The sequence below is a fragment of the Oncorhynchus mykiss genome, chromosome 2, assembly GCF_057628025.1.
Source record: "Oncorhynchus mykiss isolate SJ-2025 chromosome 2, ASM5762802v1, whole genome shotgun sequence".
Lineage (NCBI taxonomy): Eukaryota > Metazoa > Chordata > Actinopteri > Salmoniformes > Salmonidae > Oncorhynchus > Oncorhynchus mykiss.
In genome coordinates, this window is record NC_143023.1 from 93780525 (window position 1) to 93803754 (window position 23230).

At 38.5% G+C, this 23230-nt stretch overlaps 1 protein-coding gene across 3 annotated transcripts in view; it reads right to left on the reverse strand.

Moving 5' to 3' along the window:
* Window positions 1-1079: 1079 nt before the first annotated feature.
* Window positions 1080-23230, reverse strand: part of LOC110502409 (contactin-1a) — a 165555-nt gene continuing 143404 nt past the window's right edge. For all 3 annotated transcript variants that reach the window (XM_036959293.2, XM_090217438.1, XM_036959302.2), the window contains one exon: window positions 1080-4095. In XM_036959293.2, the coding sequence (XP_036815188.1) occupies window positions 4016-4095 (80 nt within the window). In that variant the 3' untranslated portion in view covers window positions 1080-4015. The remainder of the gene's footprint in view (window positions 4096-23230) is intronic.

Genomic DNA, 23230 nt, shown 5'->3' on the forward strand with positions numbered 1-23230 from the left:
GCTGACCACCCAGCACCCTCAGCGGTTAAGATCTAGGAATTCAATTGCTTTTCTAAATAGCTTTTTCTAAATAGCTTTTTCTAAATAGCTTTTTATAAATAGCTTATTCTAACACATTCTGAAACTCAGTTGGAAACACAGACATCTACATTTATTGGGAAATACGATTGTAATTTACAAGTTTGTTTGACTCAGTTTAACAATAATTTTACTTTTACTTCCTGGTTCTGATCAGCTGTTTTTCTGCGCTCTCCTACAAGGCGTCCTTGGCCAGAGGTGCACAGTTATTGATTGCTGTGAAAGTTGGGAAAGTCAATTTGATCTAATATTGAACCAGATGGTGATATCCAGGAAACATTGTTTTGAGGGATGTGAAGAATTCAGGGGGTTTAGCCCTGATCAGGACTCAAACTTGGGTCCAGCCAAGACCTTAAATGTTAAGCCAAGATCTCGAAACCTCTTGACAAGCTTGCTAGGTGTTGTGTTAAGGTTGCTTCTACCCACTTCCTTCAGGAGAGTGCGTCCTCACGCTTCTCTGTACTTAGTCCCTCAAGTGGGGCTCCCGAGTGGTGCAGCGGTCTATCGCACTGCATCCCTGGTTCGAATCCAGGCTGTATCACAACTGGCCATGATTGGGAGTCCCATTAGGGCCGCGCACAATTGGTCCAGCGTCGTCCGGGTTTGGCCAGTGTAGACCATCATTGTAAATAAGAATTTGTTCTTAACTGACTTGCCTTGTTAAATAAAGGTTCAATTAAAAAAAATATGTTTAAGTGTAAATTACACCCATCTCCTATGGCCTAACAGGCGCCATCTCAATTCTAACACCAATGTAGCAAATTCAGTGGGTAGCCCAAACTGGGACTCAAACCCAGGTCCACCTTAAATGTTACACCAAGAGTCCAAACCTCTTGACGAGGTCGTTATGTATTGGACTTGAGACTTCAAACTACGAAGTCTTTCAATACTGATAACTTAAAGTCTTGCAACCTAAAGTCATAATCTTAGTTTTCTCATAAATCATGAACAGTTTCACTACATACTTTCGATATATAAAAAAAGAGACATTTCACCTTAAATTAATAGTTACAGTAACTATTATTTTATTGTTCTTTTTAAGTCCAGACGATGAGAGAGTCCAGTTTCACCCCTCCCTCTCAACATGTGTGATTCCTATTCATTACAGTATGAGCAAAGCACTGAACATTATACAGCCAAACACTGCTGCATCATCAACCACAGCGGTAATGTCATCAAACCCCAACCAATCTTACAGTAAGGAATGAGACTGCAGGACTGACCAGTACTGAACCTACTGAATGAGTGAGATTCCTTTAGCCAGTTAAGGTTTTTTCTCTCTAAAACCTTAACCCCCCCCATTATGATGGAAAAATTCCAGAAACCTTCCCCCAAATTCCCAGTTTTCCTAGAAATTCTAGTTTGAGTATTTCTGGAAAAATCAGGTAATTTATTGAAAGATTTCGTAATTTTACAACTACAATAAACTGCCCTACATAGACTTCCCCTTGAGATGACTGGCTTGAGGCAACTAATGAACATGTTAGGCTTATCTAGAGAAAGTACAGTATGCAAACATTATACAGTCTCTGACATAAAGGGATTCCACTCATGACTGAATGAATGTTTATTATTGTTTACCACAAAGGCAGTTGAGTTCATATAAAGCCGATAGGAAGCCTGAATGTATGACTGTACGTTGACTCATTGCAATGTATGTATGGAGTTGTTTTTTTACCATACAGGCCTATACCATTCGTTTCCAATGTCATGCATGTTAGAGAATGTAGTAATAGCAACCGTTTCCATGGCAATCATTTTCTTAGCAACCGTTTCCTTCGAAATAACAAAAATGTTCAAGGCATTCATGCATTTGGCAACACTTTCGATGATTTGTTGCATGAGGGGAAACTGAGAAAAAAGCACTTTGTGGTGGATGTTTTGTTGATATAGTCACAATGTATATAGAAGGAGCGTAGCTTCTGGTCCAGGGAGATACCTGAGCCTTGCGTTAGCAAGCCACACGTAACTCTGTGGGCCAGAGCTGGTAGAAGAATGGCTAGCATCACTCAGTCACACTGAACATGTATCCGCAGAGCAATCAAAAACACAGAACTTTCAGTGGTACATGATCGTAATAAACATCTACTGTTGAACCAGTGGTGGGTCATCAGGATGAAATATATTAATCACAAACATAAACAAAAACAACAACACCAAATGATAATGCATCCCGTATACAGTATAACTCTGATCACACTCTTGTTATTGATAAAAAAATACAAAACAATGTTGCAAAAATAGTAGGACAAATGTATGAGCTTCGGATGGTTATTCTCAGATATTGATTTCGATAGTTTATTTTGTTTCTCTTGTGCTTTGCACCAGTTTATACACAATGATACACGATAATAGCATAACTGTTTTAGGTGCTAGGCAGGTTGTGTTATATGTAATAAAATAGAAAGAACGATTGAAGATTCAGACAGACGTTATAATGTATTACTGCAGAACTGTTAGCACTGAGACTCACACTGAGACGTTGATTAATAAAGATATGAAAACATAGAAAACAGTTAAGACATGAACAAGATGGCAGCATTCTTTACAAAGCACCAGCATTTATAGTCTACCACTGAAGTCTTAACAACAGTCAAAACAAACAACTTTTTGTGATCCGTGTACTCTTTCATGGGATATTCCAACCAGAGCAATAGAATCCTAAGAACAGGACAAAAAGAATGGCAAATACCCATTCTAGAATTCTATTTATGATTCCAAACTCAGTTGAATCATGGTTCCTCCAATTGGACACTTTAACAACATTGGACACACGACGGTCACAGGACAGTTGGGTGTCCTGACAACCAAACCAAATGCACCACCGTTACACATTGTTTATATCATGTTAGAAACTGCAGGTCTGATATGTTTTAAAGCTCATTTCCACAGTTATTCAATACATTCAACTTTTACAAACACACATGTACATGTGCTAAAAATGCAGGCATCACTCTGGCTAAGAAGTTTATCAAGTTTTGTCAGTAAACTCTTTCAGATGCATGCAAACACTTGCAAACTGGTCTCCCATTAATTTAGAGAATGTTATGAGTTGGAAATAAGCATGTTTTTTTGGGAGATAACATCAATGTTTCAGGGAACAACGATGTTACATCGTTAATAGTAGGCTATATGTACTTGTGAGATGGCAAAACCATAAACATTATTGCATATATTATATTGGCATGACATAAATTCCTCTTTTGTCTGATGATGTTTGATAATAAAACTCTGATATATGCCAAGGACCTTGAGTAGAGATTTGATTTGACTCTGGAAGGGGAGGGTATGTTTCACCTTGAAAAGAAAATGTATTCAAAAGTACTAAGAAAAAGCCACCGAAATGTAATTGAAATATAAAGACAATTTAGTAAACCTGTAGACTTATCCTTCACAACTATATCACCTGCTTAGCTTATGCTTTATATGTGGAACGCAAACGTTGTGTCGATGATCCATAAATGTCCCACGTCAAATGAAACACACACTTCCAAGCTACTGCACCTTTATGAATGAACAAGAAAGGCCCTTCTCACAATGTATTTGACAGTTACTTACAGACGTTGTGCAGTGCTTCAGCACTCACACCTCACCCAGTTAGGAGCAAGTCATGGCATTGTGAAAGATAAGTGTAACTGTTTACATATAAGGCATATTGAAAAAGTTGAAAGACTTCCTTTTGACGCTCCTCCTTCAAAGACATTGTAGGTATGATTTAAGAGATATTCCAGATGTCATTCTTCGTCCTTTATACACATTTCTTATTGTGTTTTTTTCTTCTCCACAAACAAAGCCCTATTCCTCGAGGTGGGAAAATGATCCTTTGGCCTTCAGGGTGAAACCAAAGATTGTGGGAACCAAAGTCATAATAGGCGTCAACCTCACAGAGTCTCCTTTGCTGGACTGGGCAGTGTAGACAGAGAAAGATGCACTACATTCAGAGGGCCAGCAGGCACAACATGGCCACCAGGAGCAGAGAGGCCAGGCTGAGGGACTGGGTGACCATGACAGCTCCACCTGGATGGAGATAGATAGAGACACAAAGACACAATGGTGACGTTTCGATTAGGATTGAATTGCATTTAATTACAGTTTTACAGACACAAAGCCAATATTGTGATGTTTCAATGATGTGCGAGTACATTTGTACAGAGATACAAAGCATGTTGGAGACGTTTTAGAGACATTGTGGGGAGACATTTGTCACAAAGTGCTTTACAGTGACTTTACAGCAAATGGTAAAAAGAGAACATACTGCAATCTATGCTCCTATGTGGTTTAGTGGGGACAGCGTTTCAATCACTTTGTGAAGGTCTAATGATTAATGATATCATCCTATGTACCACTCTGAGAGGCCTCTCTCTGAGTGTGTGTGTGTGTGTGTGTGTGTGTGTGTGTGTGTGTGTGTGTGTGTGTGTGTGTGTGTGTGTGTGTGTGTGTGTGTGTGTGTGTGTGTGTGTGTGTGTGTGTGTGTGTGTGTGTGTGTGTGTGTGCGTGCGCGCGTGCGAGTGTGTGTGCGTGCGAGTGTGCGAGTGTGTGTGCGTGCGTGCGTGCGCGCGTGTGTGTGTGTGTGTGTGTGTGTGTGTGTGTGTGTGTGCGTGCGAGTGTGCGAGTGTGCGAGTGTGTGTGACATGGTGTGACAGGTTCTCTATAAACCAAAGATTGGATTTGAAAGATGTCTGACAACAGACAGTTTTTTCCTAGTGGCAAAATATGAGTGCCAGATCGATGACATGTAAATTACTGGCTGATGCTTGAGGCTGACACTACATTTATTTTCTAAGGGAATTTTCTCTCTGCTCAATCCACAAATCCTACATTCATAAAGGCTTGTTTTTATTTCAATACCACTCCATTGAAAATGCATTTGTGAGCTGCCTGGTCAGAGAGGTGCGTTGTGTAGCCTATTCTTCATTCTTTGGTTGTCCTGGTCATAAAATAGCAGGATTAGTTCCTTGTCCTGTCTGTCAGAAAATAGCAGGATTAGTTCCTTGTCCTGTCTGTCATAAAATAGCAGGATTATTTACTTGTCCTGTCTGTCATAAAATAGCAGGATTAGTTCCTTGTCCTGTCTGTCATAAAATAGCAGGATTAGTTCCTTGTCCTGTCTCTCATAAAATAGCAGGATTAGTTCCTTGTCCTGTCTGTCATAAAATAGCAGGATTAGTTCCTTGTCCTGTCTGTCATGAAATAGCAGGATTAGTTCCTTGTCCTGTCTGTCATAAAATAGCAGGATTAGTTCCTTGTCCTTTCTGTCATAAAATAGCAGGATTAGTTCCTTGTCCTGTCTGTCATAAAATAGCAGGATTAGTTCCTTGTCCTGTCTGTCATAAAATAGAAGGATTAGTTCCTTGTCCTGTCTGTTATAAAATAGCAGGATTAGTTCCTTGTCCTTTCTGTCATAAAATAGCAGGATTATTTCCATGTCCTGTCTGTCATAAAATAGCAGGATTAGTTCCTTGTCCTGTTCATAAAATAGCAGAATTAGTTCCTTGTCCTGTCTGTCATAAAATAGCAGGATTAGTTCCTTGTAATGTCTGTCATAAAATAGCAGGATTAGTGTCTTGTCCTGTCTGTCATAAAATAGCAGGATTAGTTCCTTGTCCTGGTCATAAAATAGCAGGATTAGTCCCTTGTCCTGTCTGTCAGAAAATAGCAGGATTAGTTCCTTGTCCTGTCTGTCATAAAATAGCAGGATTAGTTCCTTGTCCTGTCTGTCATAAAATAGAAGGATTAGTTCCTTGTCCTGTCTGTCATAAAATAGCAGGATTAGTTCCTTGTCCTTTCTGTCATAAAATAGCAGGATTAGTTCCTTGTCCTGTCTGTCATAAAATAGCAGGATTATTTCCATGTCCTGTCTGTCATAAAATAGCAGGATTAGTTCCTTGTCCTGTCTGTCATAAAATAGCAGGATTAGTTCCTTGTCCTGTCTGTCATAAAATAGCAGGATTAGTGTCTTGTCCTGTCTGTCATAAAATAGCAGGATTAGTTCCTTGTCCTGGTCATAAAATAGCAGGATTAGTCCCTTGTCCTGTCTGTCAGAAAATAGCAGGATTAGTTCCTTGTCCTGTCTGTCATAAAATAGCAGGATTAGTTCCTTGTCCTGTCTGTCATAAAATAGCAGGATTAGTTCCTTGTCCTTTCTGTCATAAAATAGCAGGATTATTTCCATGTCCTGTCTGTCATAAAATAGCAGGATTAGTTCCTTGTCCTGGTCATAAAATAGCAGGATTAGTTCCTTGTCCTGTCTGTCATAAAATAGCAGGATTATTTCCATGTCCTGTCTGTCATAAAATAGCAGGATTAGTTCCTTGTCCTGTCTGTCATAAAATAGCAGGATTAGTTCCTTGTCCTGTCTGTCATAAAATAGCAGGATTAGTTCCTTGTCCTGTCTGTCATAAAGTAGCAGGATTAGTTCCTTGTCCTGTCTGTCATAAAATAGCAGGATTATTTCCTTGTCCTGTCTGTCATAAAATAGCAGGATTAGTTCCTTGTCCTGGTCATAAAATAGCAGGATTAGTTCCTTGTCCTGTCTGTCATAAAATAGCAGGATTAGTTCCTTGTAATGTCTGTCATAAAATAGCAGGATTAGTGTCTTGTCCTGTCTGTCATAAAATAGCAGGATTAGTTCCTTGTCCTGGTCATAAAATAGCAGGATTAGTCCCTTGTCCTGTCTGTCAGAAAATAGCAGGATTAGTTCCTTGTCCTGTCTGTCATAAAATAGCAGGATTAGTTCCTTGTCCTGTCTGTCATAAAATAGAAGGATTAGTTCCTTGTCCTGTCTGTCATAAAATAGCAGGATTAGTTCCTTGTCCTTTCTGTCATAAAATAGCAGGATTAGTTCCTTGTCCTGTCTGTCATAAAATAGCAGGATTAGTTCCTTGTCCTGTCTGTCATAAAATAGAAGGATTAGTTCCTTGTCCTGTCTGTCATAAAATAGCAGGATTAGTTCCTTGTCCTTTCTGTCATACAATAGCAGGATTATTTCCATGTCCTGTCTGTCATAAAATAGCAGGATTAGTTCCTTGTCCTGTCTGTCATAAAATAGCAGGATTAGTTCCTTGTCCTGTCTGTCATAAAATAGCAGGATTAGTGTCTTGTCCTGTCTGTCATAAAATAGCAGGATTAGTTCCTTGTCCTGGTCATAAAATAGCAGGATTAGTCCCTTGTCCTGTCTGTCAGAAAATAGCAGGATTAGTTCCTTGTCCTGTCTGTCATAAAATAGCAGGATTAGTTCCTTGTCCTGTCTGTCATAAAATAGCAGGATTAGTTCCTTGTCCTTTCTGTCATAAAATAGCAGGATTATTTCCATGTCCTGTCTGTCATAAAATAGCAGGATTAGTTCCTTGTCCTGGTCATAAAATAGCAGGATTAGTTCCTTGTCCTGTCTGTCATAAAATAGCAGGATTATTTCCATGTCCTGTCTGTCATAAAATAGCAGGATTAGTTCCTTGTCCTGTCTGTCATAAAATAGCAGGATTAGTTCCTTGTCCTGTCTGTCATAAAATAGCAGGATTAGTTCCTTGTCCTGTCTGTCATAAAGTAGCAGGATTAGTTCCTTGTCCTGTCTGTCATAAAATAGCAGGATTATTTCCTTGTCCTGTCTGTCATAAAATAGCAGGATTAGTTCCTTGTCCTGGTCATAAAATAGCAGGATTAGTTCCTTGTCCTGTCTGTCATAAAATAGCAGGATTAGTTCCTTGTAATGTCTGTCATAAAATAGCAGGATTAGTGTCTTGTCCTGTCTGTCATAAAATAGCAGGATTAGTTCCTTGTCCTGGTCATAAAATAGCAGGATTAGTCCCTTGTCCTGTCTGTCAGAAAATAGCAGGATTAGTTCCTTGTCCTGTCTGTCATAAAATAGCAGGATTAGTTCCTTGTCCTGTCTGTCATAAAATAGAAGGATTAGTTCCTTGTCCTGTCTGTCATAAAATAGCAGGATTAGTTCCTTGTCCTTTCTGTCATAAAATAGCAGGATTAGTTCCTTGTCCTGTCTGTCATAAAATAGCAGGATTAGTTCCTTGTCCTGTCTGTCATAAAATAGAAGGATTAGTTCCTTGTCCTGTCTGTCATAAAATAGCAGGATTAGTTCCTTGTCCTTTCTGTCATACAATAGCAGGATTATTTCCATGTCCTGTCTGTCATAAAATAGCAGGATTAGTTCCTTGTCCTGTCTGTCATAAAATAGCAGGATTAGTTCCTTGTCCTGTCTGTCATAAAATAGCAGGATTAGTGTCTTGTCCTGTCTGTCATAAAATAGCAGGATTAGTTCCTTGTCCTGGTCATAAAATAGCAGGATTAGTCCCTTGTCCTGTCTGTCAGAAAATAGCAGGATTAGTTCCTTGTCCTGTCTGTCATAAAATAGCAGGATTAGTTCCTTGTCCTGTCTGTCATAAAATAGCAGGATTAGTTCCTTGTCCTTTCTGTCATAAAATAGCAGGATTATTTCCATGTCCTGTCTGTCATAAAATAGCAGGATTAGTTCCTTGTCCTGGTCATAAAATAGCAGGATTAGTTCCTTGTCCTGTCTGTCATAAAATAGCAGGATTATTTCCATGTCCTGTCTGTCATAAAATAGCAGGATTAGTTCCTTGTCCTGTCTGTCATAAAATAGCAGGATTAGTTCCTTGTCCTGTCTGTCATAAAATAGCAGGATTAGTTCCTTGTCCTGTCTGTCATAAAGTAGCAGGATTAGTTCCTTGTCCTGTCTGTCATAAAATAGCAGGATTATTTCCTTGTCCTGTCTGTCATAAAATAGCAGGATTAGTTCCTTGTCCTGGTCATAAAATAGCAGGATTAGTTCCTTGTCCTGGTCATAAAATAGCAGGATTAGTTACTTGTCCTGTCTGTCATAAAATAGCAGGATTAGTTCCTTGTCCTGTCTGTCATAAAATAGCAGGATTAGTTCCTTGTCCTGTCTGTCAGAAAATAGCAGGATTAGTTCCTTGTCCTGTCTGTCATAAAATAGCAGGATTAGTTCCTTGTCCTGGTCATAAAATAGCAGGATTAGTTCCTTGTCCTGGTCATAAAATAGCAGGATTAGTTCCTTGTACTGGTCATAAAATAGCAGGATTAGTTCATTGTCCTGTCTGTCATAAAATAGCAGGATTAGTTCCTTGTCCTGGTCATAAAATAGCAGGATTAGTTCCTTGTCCTGGTCATAAAATAGCAGGATTAGTTCCTTGTCCTGTCTGTCATAAAATAGCAGGATTTGTTCCTTGTCCTGGTCATAAAATAGCAGGATTAGTTCCTTGTCCTGTCTGTCATAAAATAGCAGGATTAGTTCCTTGTCATGGTCATAAAATAGCAGGATGAGTTCCTTGTCCTGGTCATAAAATAGCAGAATTAGTGCCTTGTCCTGTCTGTCATAAAATAGCAGGATTAGTTCCTTGTCCTGTCTGTCATAAAATAGCAGGATTAGTTCCTTGTCCTGTCTGTCATCAAATAGAAGGATTAGTTCCTTGTCCTTTCTGTCATAAAATAGCAGGATTATTTCCTTGTCCTGTCTGTCATAAAATAGCAGGATTAGTTCCATGTCCTGTCTGTCATAAAATAGAAGGATTAGTTCCTTGTCCTGTCTGTCATAAAATAGCAGGATTATTTCCTTGTCCTGTCTGTCATAAAATAGCAGGATTATTTCCTTGTCCTGTCTGTCATAAAATAGCAGGATTAGTTCCTTGTCCTGTCTGTCATAAAATAGCAGGATTAGTTCCTTGTCCTGTCTGTCATAAAATAGCAGCATTAGTTCCTTGTCCTGTCTGTCATAAAATAGCAGGAATATTTCCATGTCCTGTCTGTCATAAAATAGCAGGATTATTTCCTTGTCCTGTCTGTCATAAAATAGCAGGATTAGTTCCATGTCCTGTCTGTCATAAAATAGAAGGATTAGTTCCTTGTCCTGTCTGTCATAAAATAGCAGGATTATTTCCTTGTCCTGTCTGTCATAAAATAGCAGGATTATTTCCTTGTCCTGTCTGTCATAAAATAGCAGGATTAGTTCCTTGTCCTGGTCATAAAATAGCAGGATTAGTTCCTTGTCCTGGTCATAAAATAGCAGGATTAGTTCCATGTCCTGTCTGTCATAAAATAGAAGGATTAGTTCCTTGTCCTGTCTGTCATAAAATAGCAGGATTATTTCCTTGTCCTGTCTGTCATAAAATAGCAGGATTATTTCCTTGTCCTGTCTGTCATAAAATAGCAGGATTAGTTCCTTGTCCTGTCTGTCATAAAATAGCAGGATTAGTTCCTTGTCCTGTCTGTCATAAAATAGCAGGATTAGTTCCTTGTCCTTTCTGTCATAAAATAGCAGGATTATTTCCTTGTCCTGTCTGTCATAAAATAGCAGGATTAGTTCCCTAGTCCTGTCTGTCATAAAATAGAAGGATTAGTTCCTTGTCCTGTCTGTCATAAAATAGCAGGATTATTTCCTTGTCCTGTCTGTCATAAAATAGCAGGATTAGTTCCTTGTCCTGTCTGTCATAAAATAGCAGCATTAGTTCCTTGTCCTGTCTGTCATAAAATAGCAGGATTAGTTCCTTGTCCTGTCTGTCATAAAATAGCAGGATTATTTCCTTGTCCTGTCTGTCATTAAATAGCAGGATTAGTTCCATGTCCTGTCTGTCATAAAATAGAAGGATTAGTTCCTTGTCCTGTCTGTCATAAAATAGCAGGATTATTTCCTTGTCCTGTCTGTCATAAAATAGCAGGATTATTTCCTTGTCCTGTCTGTCATAAAATAGCAGGATTAGTTCCTTGTCCTGTCTGTCATAAAATAGCAGGATTAGTTCCTTGTCCTGTCTGTCATAAAATAGCAGGATTATTTCCTTGTCCTGTCTGTCATAAAATAGCAGGATTAGTTCCATGTCCTGTCTGTCATAAAATAGAAGGATTAGTTCCTTGTCCTGTCTGTCATAAAATAGCAGGATTATTTCCTTGTCCTGTCTGTCATAAAATAGCAGGATTATTTCCTTGTCCTGTCTGTCATAAAATAGCAGGATTAGCTCCTTGTCCTGTCTGTCATAAAATAGCAGGATTAGTTCCTTGTCCTGTCTGTCATAAAATAGCAGGATTAGTTCCTTGTCCTGGTCATAAAATAGCAGGATTAGTTCCTTGTCCTGGTCATAAAATAGCAGGATTAGTTCCTTGTACTGGTCATAAAATAGCAGGATTAGTTCATTGTCCTGTCTGTCATAAAATAGCAGGATTAGTTCCTTGTCCTGGTCATAAAATAGCAGGATTAGTTCCTTGTCCTGGTCATAAAATAGCAGGATTAGTTCCTTGTCCTGTCTGTCATAAAATAGCAGGATTTGTTCCTTGTCCTGGTCATAAAATAGCAGGATTAGTTCCTTGTCCTGTCTGTCATAAAATAGCAGGATTAGTTCCTTGTCATGGTCATAAAATAGCAGGATGAGTTCCTTGTCCTGGTCATAAAATAGCAGAATTAGTGCCTTGTCCTGTCTGTCATAAAATAGCAGGATTAGTTCCTTGTCCTGTCTGTCATAAAATAGCAGGATTAGTTCCTTGTCCTGTCTGTCATCAAATAGCAGGATTAGTTCCTTGTCCTTTCTGTCATAAAATAGCAGGATTATTTCCTTGTCCTGTCTGTCATAAAATAGCAGGATTAGTTCCATGTCCTGTCTGTCATAAAATAGAAGGATTAGTTCCTTGTCCTGTCTGTCATAAAATAGCAGGATTATTTCCTTGTCCTGTCTGTCATAAAATAGCAGGATTATTTCCTTGTCCTGTCTGTCATAAAATAGCAGGATTAGTTCCTTGTCCTGTCTGTCATAAAATAGCAGGATTAGTTCCTTGTCCTGTCTGTCATAAAATAGCAGCATTAGTTCCTTGTCCTGTCTGTCATAAAATAGCAGGAATATTTCCATGTCCTGTCTGTCATAAAATAGCAGGATTATTTCCTTGTCCTGTCTGTCATAAAATAGCAGGATTAGTTCCATGTCCTGTCTGTCATAAAATAGAAGGATTAGTTCCTTGTCCTGTCTGTCATAAAATAGCAGGATTATTTCCTTGTCCTGTCTGTCATAAAATAGCAGGATTATTTCCTTGTCCTGTCTGTCATAAAATAGCAGGATTAGTTCCTTGTCCTGTCTGTCATAAAATAGCAGCATTAGTTCCTTGTCCTGTCTGTCATAAAATAGCAGGATTAGTTCCTTGTCCTGTCTGTCATAAAATAGCAGGATTATTTCCTTGTCCTGTCTGTCATTAAATAGCAGGATTAGTTCCATGTCCTGTCTGTCATAAAATAGAAGGATTAGTTCCTTGTCCTGTCTGTCATAAAATAGCAGGATTATTTCCTTGTCCTGTCTGTCATAAAATAGCAGGATTATTTCCTTGTCCTGTCTGTCATAAAATAGCAGGATTAGTTCCTTGTCCTGTCTGTCATAAAATAGCAGGATTAGTTCCTTGTCCTGTCTGTCATAAAATAGCAGGATTATTTCCTTGTCCTGTCTGTCATAAAATAGCAGGATTAGTTCCATGTCCTGTCTGTCATAAAATAGAAGGATTAGTTCCTTGTCCTGTCTGTCATAAAATAGCAGGATTATTTCCTTGTCCTGTCTGTCATAAAATAGCAGGATTATTTCCTTGTCCTGTCTGTCATAAAATAGCAGGATTAGCTCCTTGTCCTGTCTGTCATAAAATAGCAGGATTAGTTCCTTGTCCTGTCTGTCATAAAATAGCAGGATTAGTTCCTTGTCCTGGTCATAAAATAGCAGGATTAGTTCCTTGTCCTGGTCATAAAATAGCAGGATTAGTTCCTTGTACTGGTCATAAAATAGCAGGATTAGTTCATTGTCCTGTCTGTCATAAAATAGCAGGATTAGTTCCTTGTCCTGGTCATAAAATAGCAGGATTAGTTCCTTGTCCTGGTCATAAAATAGCAGGATTAGTTCCTTGTCCTGTCTGTCATAAAATAGCAGGATTTGTTCCTTGTCCTGGTCATAAAATAGCAGGATTAGTTCCTTGTCCTGTCTGTCATAAAATAGCAGGATTAGTTCCTTGTCATGGTCATAAAATAGCAGGATGAGTTCCTTGTCCTGGTCATAAAATAGCAGAATTAGTGCCTTGTCCTGTCTGTCATAAAATAGCAGGATTAGTTCCTTGTCCTGTCTGTCATAAAATAGCAGGATTAGTTCCTTGTCCTGTCTGTCATCAAATAGCAGGATTAGTTCCTTGTCCTTTCTGTCATAAAATAGCAGGATTATTTCCTTGTCCTGTCTGTCATAAAATAGCAGGATTAGTTCCATGTCCTGTCTGTCATAAAATAGAAGGATTAGTTCCTTGTCCTGTCTGTCATAAAATAGCAGGATTATTTCCTTGTCCTGTCTGTCATAAAATAGCAGGATTATTTCCTTGTCCTGTCTGTCATAAAATAGCAGGATTAGTTCCTTGTCCTGTCTGTCATAAAATAGCAGGATTAGTTCCTTGTCCTGTCTGTCATAAAATAGCAGCATTAGTTCCTTGTCCTGTCTGTCATAAAATAGCAGGAATATTTCCATGTCCTGTCTGTCATAAAATAGCAGGATTATTTCCTTGTCCTGTCTGTCATAAAATAGCAGGATTAGTTCCATGTCCTGTCTGTCATAAAATAGAAGGATTAGTTCCTTGTCCTGTCTGTCATAAAATAGCAGGATTATTTCCTTGTCCTGTCTGTCATAAAATAGCAGGATTATTTCCTTGTCCTGTCTGTCATAAAATAGCAGGATTAGTTCCTTGTCCTGGTCATAAAATAGCAGGATTAGTTCCTTGTCCTGGTCATAAAATAGCAGGATTAGTTCCATGTCCTGTCTGTCATAAAATAGCAGGATTAGTTCCTTGTCCTGTCTGTCATAAAATAGCAGGATTATTTCCTTGTCCTGTCTGTCATAAAATAGCAGGATTATTTCCTTGTCCTGTCTGTCATAAAATAGCAGGATTAGTTCCTTGTCCTGTCTGTCATAAAATAGCAGGATTAGTTCCTTGTCCTGTCTGTCATAAAATAGCAGGATTAGTTCCTTGTCCTTTCTGTCATAAAATAGCAGGATTATTTCCTTGTCCTGTCTGTCATAAAATAGCAGGATTAGTTCCCTAGTCCTGTCTGTCATAAAATAGAAGGATTAGTTCCTTGTCCTGTCTGTCATAAAATAGCAGGATTATTTCCTTGTCCTGTCTGTCATAAAATAGCAGGATTAGTTCCTTGTCCTGTCTGTCATAAAATAGCAGCATTAGTTCCTTGTCCTGTCTGTCATAAAATAGCAGGATTAGTTCCTTGTCCTGTCTGTCATAAAATAGCAGGATTATTTCCTTGTCCTGTCTGTCATAAAATAGCAGGATTAGTTCCATGTCCTGTCTGTCATAAAATAGAAGGATTAGTTCCTTGTCCTGTCTGTCATAAAATAGCAGGATTATTTCCTTGTCCTGTCTGTCATAAAATAGCAGGATTATTTCCTTGTCCTGTCTGTCATAAAATAGCAGGATTAGTTCCTTGTCCTGTCTGTCATAAAATAGCAGGATTAGTTCCTTGTCCTGTCTGTCATAAAATAGCAGCATTAGTTCCTTGTCCTGTCTGTCATAAAATAGCAGGATTAGTTCCTTGTCCTGTCTGTCATAAAATAGCAGGATTAGTTCCTTGTCCTGTCTGTCATCAAATAGCAGGATTAGTTCCTTGTCCTGTCTGTCATTAAATAGCAGGATTAGTTCCTTGTCCTGGTCATAAAATAGCAGGATTAGTTCCTTGTCCTGTCTGTCATAAAATAGCAGGATTAGTTCCTTGTCCTGTCTGTCATCAAATAGCAGGATTAGTTCCTTGTCCTGTCTGTCATTAAATAGCAGGATTAGTTCCTTGTCCTGGTCATAAAATAGCAGGATTAGTTCCTTGTCCTGGTCATAAAATAGCAGGATTAGTTCCTTGTCCTGGTCATAAAATAGCAGGATTAGTTCCATGTCCTGTCTGTCATAAAATAGCAGGATTAGTTCCTTGTCCTGGTCATAAAATAGCAGGATTATTTCCTTGTCCTGTCTGTCATAAAATAGCAGGATTATTTCCTTGTCCTGTCTGTCATAAAATAGCAGGATTATTTCCTTGTCCTGTCTGTCATAAAATAGCAGGATTAGTTCCTTGTCCTGTCTGTCATAAAATAGCAGGATTAGTTCCTTGTCCTGTCTGTCATAAAATAGCAGCATTAGTTCCTTGTCCTGTCTGTCATAAAATAGCAGGAATATTTCCATGTCCTGTCTGTCATAAAATAGCAGGATTATTTCCTTGTCCTGTCTGTCATAAAATAGCAGGATTAGTTCCATGTCCTGTCTGTCATAAAATAGAAGGATTAGTTCCTTGTCCTGTCTGTCATAAAATAGCAGGATTATTTCCTTGTCCTGTCTGTCATAAAATAGCAGGATTATTTCCTTGTCCTGTCTGTCATAAAATAGCAGGATTAGTTCCTTGTCCTGGTCATAAAATAGCAGGATTAGTTCCTTGTCCTGGTCATAAAATAGCAGGATTAGTTCCATGTCCTGTCTGTCATAAAATAGAAGGATTAGTTCCTTGTCCTGTCTGTCATAAAATAGCAGGATTATTTCCTTGTCCTGTCTGTCATAAAATAGCAGGATTATTTCCTTGTCCTGTCTGTCATAAAATAGCAGGATTAGTTCCTTGTCCTGTCTGTCATAAAATAGCAGGATTAGTTCCTTGTCCTGTCTGTCATAAAATAGCAGGATTAGTTCCTTGTCCTTTCTGTCATAAAATAGCAGGATTATTTCCTTGTCCTGTCTGTCATAAAATAGCAGGATTAGTTCCTTGTCCTGGTCATAAAATAGCAGGATTAGTTCCTTGTACTGGTCATAAAATAGCAGGATTAGTTCATTGTCCTGTCTGTCATAAAATAGCAGGATTAGTTCCTTGTCCTGTCTGTCATAAAATAGCAGGATTAGTTCCTTGTCCTGGTCATAAAATAGCAGGATTAGTTCCTTGTCCTGGTCATAAAATAGCAGGATTAGTTCCTTGTCCTGTCTGTCATAAAATAGCAGGATTTGTTCCTTGTCCTGGTCATAAAATAGCAGGATTAGTTCCTTGTCCTGTCTGTCATAAAATAGCAGGATTAGTTCCTTGTCATGGTCATAAAAGAGCAGGATGAATTCCTTGTCCTGGTCATAAAATAGCAGAATTAGTGCCTTGTCCTGTCTGTCATAAAATAGCAGGATTAGTTCCTTGTCCTGTCTGTCATCAAATAGCAGGATTAGTTCCTTGTCCTTTCTGTCATAAAATAGCAGGATTATTTCCTTTTCCTGTCTGTCATAAAATAGCAGGATTAGTTCCATGTCCTGTCTGTCATAAAATAGAAGGATTAGTTCCTTGTCCTGTCTGTCATAAAATAGCAGGATTATTTCCTTGTCCTGTCTGTCATAAAATAGCAGGATTATTTCCTTGTCCTGTCTGTCATAAAATAGCAGGATTATTTCCTTGTCCTGTCTGTCATAAAATAGCAGGATTAGTTCCATGTCCTGTCTGTCATAAAATAGAAGGATTAGTTCCTTGTCCTGTCTGTCATAAAATAGCAGGATTATTTCCTTGTCCTGTCTGTCATAAAAAAGCTGGATTATTTCCTTGTCCTGTCTGTCATAAAATAGCAGGATTAGTTCCTTGTCCTGGTCATAAAATAGCAGGATTAGTTCCTTGTCCTGGTCATAAAATAGCAGGATTAGTTCCATGTCCTGTCTGTCATAAAATAGAAGGATTAGTTCCTTGTCCTGTCTGTCATAAAATAGCAGGATTATTTCCTTGTCCTGTCTGTCATAAAATAGCAGGATTATTTCCTTGTCCTGTCTGTCATAAAATAGCAGGATTAGTTCCTTGTCCTGTCTGTCATAAAATAGCAGGATTAGTTCCTTGTCCTGTCTGTCATAAAATAGCAGGATTAGTTCCTTGTCCTTTCTGTCATAAAATAGCAGGATTATTTCCTTGTCCTGTCTGTCATAAAATAGCAGGATTAGTTCCCTAGTCCTGTCTGTCATAAAATAGAAGGATTAGTTCCTTGTCCTGTCTGTCATAAAATAGCAGGATTATTTCCTTGTCCTGTCTGTCATAAAATAGCAGGATTAGTTCCTTGTCCTGTCTGTCATAAAATAGCAGCATTAGTTCCTTGTCCTGTCTGTCATAAAATAGCAGGATTAGTTCCTTGTCCTGTCTGTCATAAAATAGCAGGATTATTTCCTTGTCCTGTCTGTCATAAAATAGCAGGATTAGTTCCATGTCCTGTCTGTCATAAAATAGAAGGATTAGTTCCTTGTCCTGTCTGTCATAAAATAGCAGGATTATTTCCTTGTCCTGTCTGTCATAAAATAGCAGGATTATTTCCTTGTCCTGTCTGTCATAAAATAGCAGGATTAGTTCCTTGTCCTGTCTGTCATAAAATAGCAGGATTAGTTCCTTGTCCTGTCTGTCATAAAATAGCAGCATTAGTTCCTTGTCCTGTCTGTCATAAAATAGCAGGAATATTTCCATGTCCTGTCTGTCATAAAATAGCAGGATTAGTTCCTTGTCCTGGTCATAAAATAGCAGGATTAGTTCCTTGTCCTGGTCATAAAATAGCAGGATTAGTTCCATGTCCTGTCTGTCATAAAATAGAAGGATTAGTTCCTTGTCCTGTCTGTCATAAAATAGCAGGATTATTTCCTTGTCCTGTCTGTCATAAAATAGCAGGATTATTTCCTTGTCCTGTCTGTCATAAAATAGCAGGATTAGTTCCTTGTCCTGTCTGTCATAAAATAGCAGGATTAGTTCCTTGTCCTGTCTGTCATAAAATAGCAGGATTAGTTCCTTGTCCTTTCTGTCATAAAATAGCAGGATTATTTCCTTGTCCTGTCTGTCATAAAATAGCAGGATTAGTTCCCTAGTCCTGTCTGTCATAAAATAGAAGGATTAGTTCCTTGTCCTGTCTGTCATAAAATAGCAGGATTATTTCCTTGTCCTGTCTGTCATAAAATAGCAGGATTATTTCCTTGTCCTGTCTGTCATAAAATAGCAGGATTAGTTCCTTGTCCTGTCTGTCATAAAATAGCAGGATTAGTTCCTTGTCCTGTCTGTCATAAAATAGCAGCATTAGTTCCTTGTCCTGTCTGTCATAAAATAGCAGGAATATTTCCATGTCCTGTCTGTCATAAAATAGCAGGATTAGTTCCTTGTCCTGGTCATAAAATAGCAGGATTAGTTCCTTGTCCTGGTCATAAAATAGCAGGATTAGTTCCTTGTCCTGTCTGTCATAAAATAGCAGGATTAGTTCCTTGTCCTGTCTGTCATAAAATAGCAGGATTAGTTCCTTGTCCTGTCTGTCATAAAATAGCAGGATTAGTTCCTTGTCCTGTCTGTCATAAAATAGCAGGATTAGTTCCTTGTCCTGTCTCTCATAAAATAGCAGGATTAGTTCCTTGTCCTGTCTCTCATAAAACAACAGGATTAGTTCCTTGTCCTGTCTCTCATAAAATAGCAAGATTAGTTCCTTGTCCTGTCTGTCATAAAATAGCAGGATTAGTTCCTTGTCCTGTCTGTCATAAAATAGCAGGATTAGTTCCTTGTCCTGTCTGTCATAAAATAGCAGGATTAGTTCCTTGTCCTGTCTGTCATAAAATAGCAGGATTATTTCCTTGTCCTGTCTGTCATAAAATAGCAGGATCATTTCCATGTCCTGTCTGTCATAAAATAGCAGGATTAGTTCCTTGTCCTGTCTGTCATAAAATAGCAGGATTAGTTCCATGTCCTGTGAGTCATAAAATAGCAGGATTATTTCCATGTCCTGTCTGTCATGAAATAGCAGGATTAGTTCCTTGTCCTGGTCATAAAATAGCAGGATTAGTTCCTTGTCCTGGTCATAAAGTAGCAGGATTAGTTCCTTGTCCTGTCTGTCATAAAGTAGCAGGATTAGTTCCTTGTCCTGTCTGTCAGAAAATAGCAGGATTAGTTCCTTGTCCTGTCTGTCATAAAATGGCAGGATTAGTTCCTTGTCCTGGTCATAAAATAGCAGGATTAGTTCCTTGTCCTGGTCATAAAATAGCAGGATTAGTTCCTTGTCCTGGTCATAAAATAGCAGGATTAGTTCCTTGTCCTGTCTGTCATAAAATAGCAGGATTAGTTCCTTGTCCTGTCTGTCATAAATTATAAGGATTAGTTCCTTGTCCTGTCTGTCATAAAATAGCAGGATTAGTTCCTTGTCCTGGTCATAAAATAGCAGGATTAGTTCCTTGTCCTGGTCATAAAATAGCAGGATTAGTTCCTTGTCCTGTCTGTCATAAAATAGCAGGATTTGTTCCTTGTCCTGGTCATAAAATAGCAGGATTAGTTCCTTGTCCTGTCTGTCATAAAATAGCAGGATTCGTTCCTTGTCCTGGTCATAAAATAACAGAATTAGTTCCTTGTCCTGTCTGTCATAAAATAGCAGGATTAGTTCCTTGTCCTGTCTGTCATAAAATAGCAGGATTAGTTCCTTGTCCTGTCTGTCATAAAATAGCAGCATTAGTTCCTTGTCCTGTCTGTCATAAAATAGCAGGATTATTTCCTTGTCCTGTCTGTCATAAAATAGCAGGATTAGTTCCATGTCCTGTCTGTCATAAAATAGAAGGAATAGTTCCTTGTCCTGTCTGTCATTAAATAGCAGGATTATTTCCTTGTCCTGTCTGTCATAAAATAGCAGGATTATTTCCTTGCCCTGTCTGTCATAAAATAGCAGGATTAGTTCCTTGTCCTTTCTGTCATAAAATAGCAGGATTAGTTCCTTGTGCTGTCTGTCATAAAATAGCAGGATTAGTTCCTTGTCCTGTCTGTCATAAAATAGCAGGATTAGTTCCTTGTCCTGGTCATAAAATAGCAGGATTAGTTCCTTGTCCTGGTCATAAAATAGCAGGATTAGTTCCTTGTCCGGTCTGTCATAAAATAGCAGGATTTGTTCCTTGTCCTGGTCATAAAATAGCAGGATTAGTTCCTTGTCCTGTCTGTCATGAAATAGCAGGATTAGTTCCTTGTCATGGTCATAAAATAGCAGGATGAGTTCCTTGTCCTGGTCATAAAATAACAGAATTAGTTCCTTGTCCTGTCTGTCATAAAATAGCAGGATTAGTTCCTTGTCCTGTCTGTCATAAAATAGCAGGATTAGTTCCTTGTCCTGTCTGTCATAAAATAGCAGCATTAGTTCCTTGTCCTGTCTGTCATAAAATAGCAGGATTATTTCCTTGTCCTGTCTGTCATAAAATAGCAGGATTAGTTCCTTGTCCTGTCTGTCATAAAATAGCAGGATTAGTTCCTTGTCCTGTCTGTCATAAAATAGCAGGATTGGTTCCTTGTCCTTTCTGTCATAAAATAGCAGGATTAGTTCCTTGTCCTGTCTGTCATAAAATAGCAGGATTAGTTCCTTGTCCTGTCTGTCATAAAATAGCAGGAACATTTCCATGTCCTGTCTGTCATAAAATAGCAGGATTAGTTCCTTGTCCTGGTCATAAAATAGCAGGATTAGTTCCTTGTCCTGGTCATAAAATAGCAGGATTAGTTCCTTGTCCTGGTCATAAAATAGCAGGATTAGTTCCTTGTCCTGTCTGTCATAAAATAGCAGGATTAGTTCCTTGTCCTGTCTGTCATAAAATAGAAGGATTAGTTCCTTGTCCTGTCTCTCATAAAATAGCAGGATTAGTTCCTTGTCCTGGTCATAAAATAGCAGGATTAGTTCCTTGTCCTGTCTGTCATTAAATAGCAGGATTAGTTCCTTGTCCTGTCTGTCATAAAATAGCAGGATTAGTTCCTTGTCCTGTCTGTCATAAAATAGCAGGATTAGTTCCTTGTCCTGTCTGTCATAAAATAGAAGGATTAGTTCCTTGTCCTGTCTGTCATAAAATAGCAGGATTATTTCCTTGTCCTGTCTGTCATAAAATAGCAGGATTATTTCCTTGTCCTGTCTGTCATAAAATAGCAGGATTATTTCCTTGTCCTGTCTGTCAAAAAAGAGCAGGATTAGTTCCTTGTCCTGGTCATAAAATAGCAGGATTATTTCCTTGTCCTGTCTGTCATAAAATAGCAGGATTAGTTCCTTGTCCTGTCTGTCATAAAATAGCAGGATTAGTTCCTTGTCCTGTCTGTCATAAAATAGCAGGATTAGTTCCTTGTCCTGTCTGTCATAAAAAAACAGGATTAGTTCCTTGTCCTGTCTGTCATAAAATAGCAGGATTAGTTCCTTATCCTGTCTGTCATAAAATAGCAGGATTATTTCCAATGTCCTGTCTGTCATAAAATAGCAGGATTAGTTCCTTGTCCTGGTCATAAAATAGCAGGATTAGTTCCTTGTCCTGGTCATAAAATAGCAGGATTAGTTCCTTGTCCTGTCTGTCATAAAATAGCAGGATTTGTTCCTTGTCCTGGTCATAAAATAGCAGGATTAGTTCCTTGTCCTGTCTGTCATAAAATAGCAGGATTAGTTCCTTGTCCTGGTCATAAAATAGCAGGATTAGTTCCTTGTCCTGTCTGTCATAAAATAGCAGGATTAGTTCCTTGTCCTGGTCATAAAATAGCAGGATTAGTTCCATGTCCTGTCTGTCATAAAATAGTAGGATTCGTTCCTTGTCATGGTCATAAAATAGCAGGATGAGTTCCTTGTCCTGGTCATAAAATAACAGAATTAGTTCCTTGTCCTGTCTGTCATAAAATAGCAGGATTAGTTCCTTGTCCTGTCTGTCATAAAATAGCAGGATTAGTTCCTTGTCCTGTCTGTCATAAAATAGCAGCATTAGTTCCTTGTCCTGTCTGTCATAAAATAGCAGGATTATTTCCTTGTCCTGTCTGTCATAAAATAGCAGGATTAGTTCCATGTCCTGTCTGTCATAAAATAGAAGGAATAGTTCCTTGTCCTGTCTGTCATTAAATAGCAGGATTATTTCCTTGTCCTGTCTGTCATAAAATAGCAGGATTATTTCCTTGCCCTGTCTGTCATAAAATAGCAGGATTAGTTCCTTGTCCTTTCTGTCATAAAATAGCAGGATTAGTTCCTTGTCCTGTCTGTCATAAAATAGCAGGATTAGTTCCTTGTCCTGTCTGTCATAAAATAGCAGGATTAGTTCCTTGTCCTGGTCATAAAATAGCAGGATTAGTTCCTTGTCCTGGTCATAAAATAGCAGGATTAGTTCCTTGTCCGGTCTGTCATAAAATAGCAGGATTTGTTCCTTGTCCTGGTCATAAAATAGCAGGATTAGTTCCTTGTCCTGTCTGTCATAAAATAGCAGGATTAGTTCCTTGTCATGGTCATAAAATAGCAGGATGAGTTCCTTGTCCTGGTCATAAAATAACAGAATTAGTTCCTTGTCCTGTCTGTCATAAAATAGCAGGATTAGTTCCTTGTCCTGTCTGTCATAAAATAGCAGGATTAGTTCCTTGTCCTGTCTGTCATAAAATAGCAGCATTAGTTCCTTGTCCTGTCTGTCATAAAATAGCAGGATTATTTCCTTGTCCTGTCTGTCATAAAATAGCAGGATTAGTTCCATGTCCTGTCTGTCATAAAATAGAAGGATTAGTTCCTTGTCCTGTCTGTCATTAAATAGCAGGATTATTTCCTTGTCCTGTCTGTCATAAAAAAGCAGGATTATTTCCTTGTCCTGTCTGTCATAAAATAGCAGGATTAGTTCCTTGTCCTGTCTGTCATAAAATAGCAGGATTAGTTCCTTGTCCTGTCTGTCATAAAATAGCAGGATTAGTTCCTTGTCCTGTCTGTCATAAAATAGCAGGATTAGTTCCTTGTCCTGTCTGTCATAAAATAGCAGGATTAGTTCCTTGTCCTGTCTGTCATAAAATAGAAGGATTAGTTCCTTGTCCTGTCTGTCATAAAATAGCAGGATTATTTCCTTGTCCTGTCTGTCATAAAATAGCAGGATTATTTCCTTGTCCTGTCTGTCATAAAATAGCAGGATTATTTCCTTGTCCTGTCTGTCAAAAAAGAGCAGGATTAGTTCCTTGTCCTGGTCATAAAATAGCAGGATTATTTCCTTGTCCTGTCTGTCATAAAATAGCAGGATTAGTTCCTTGTCCTGTCTGTCATAAAATAGCAGGATTAGTTCCTTGTCCTGTCTGTCATAAAATAGCAGGATTAGTTCCTTGTCCTGTCTGTCATAAAAAAACAGGATTAGTTCCTTGTCC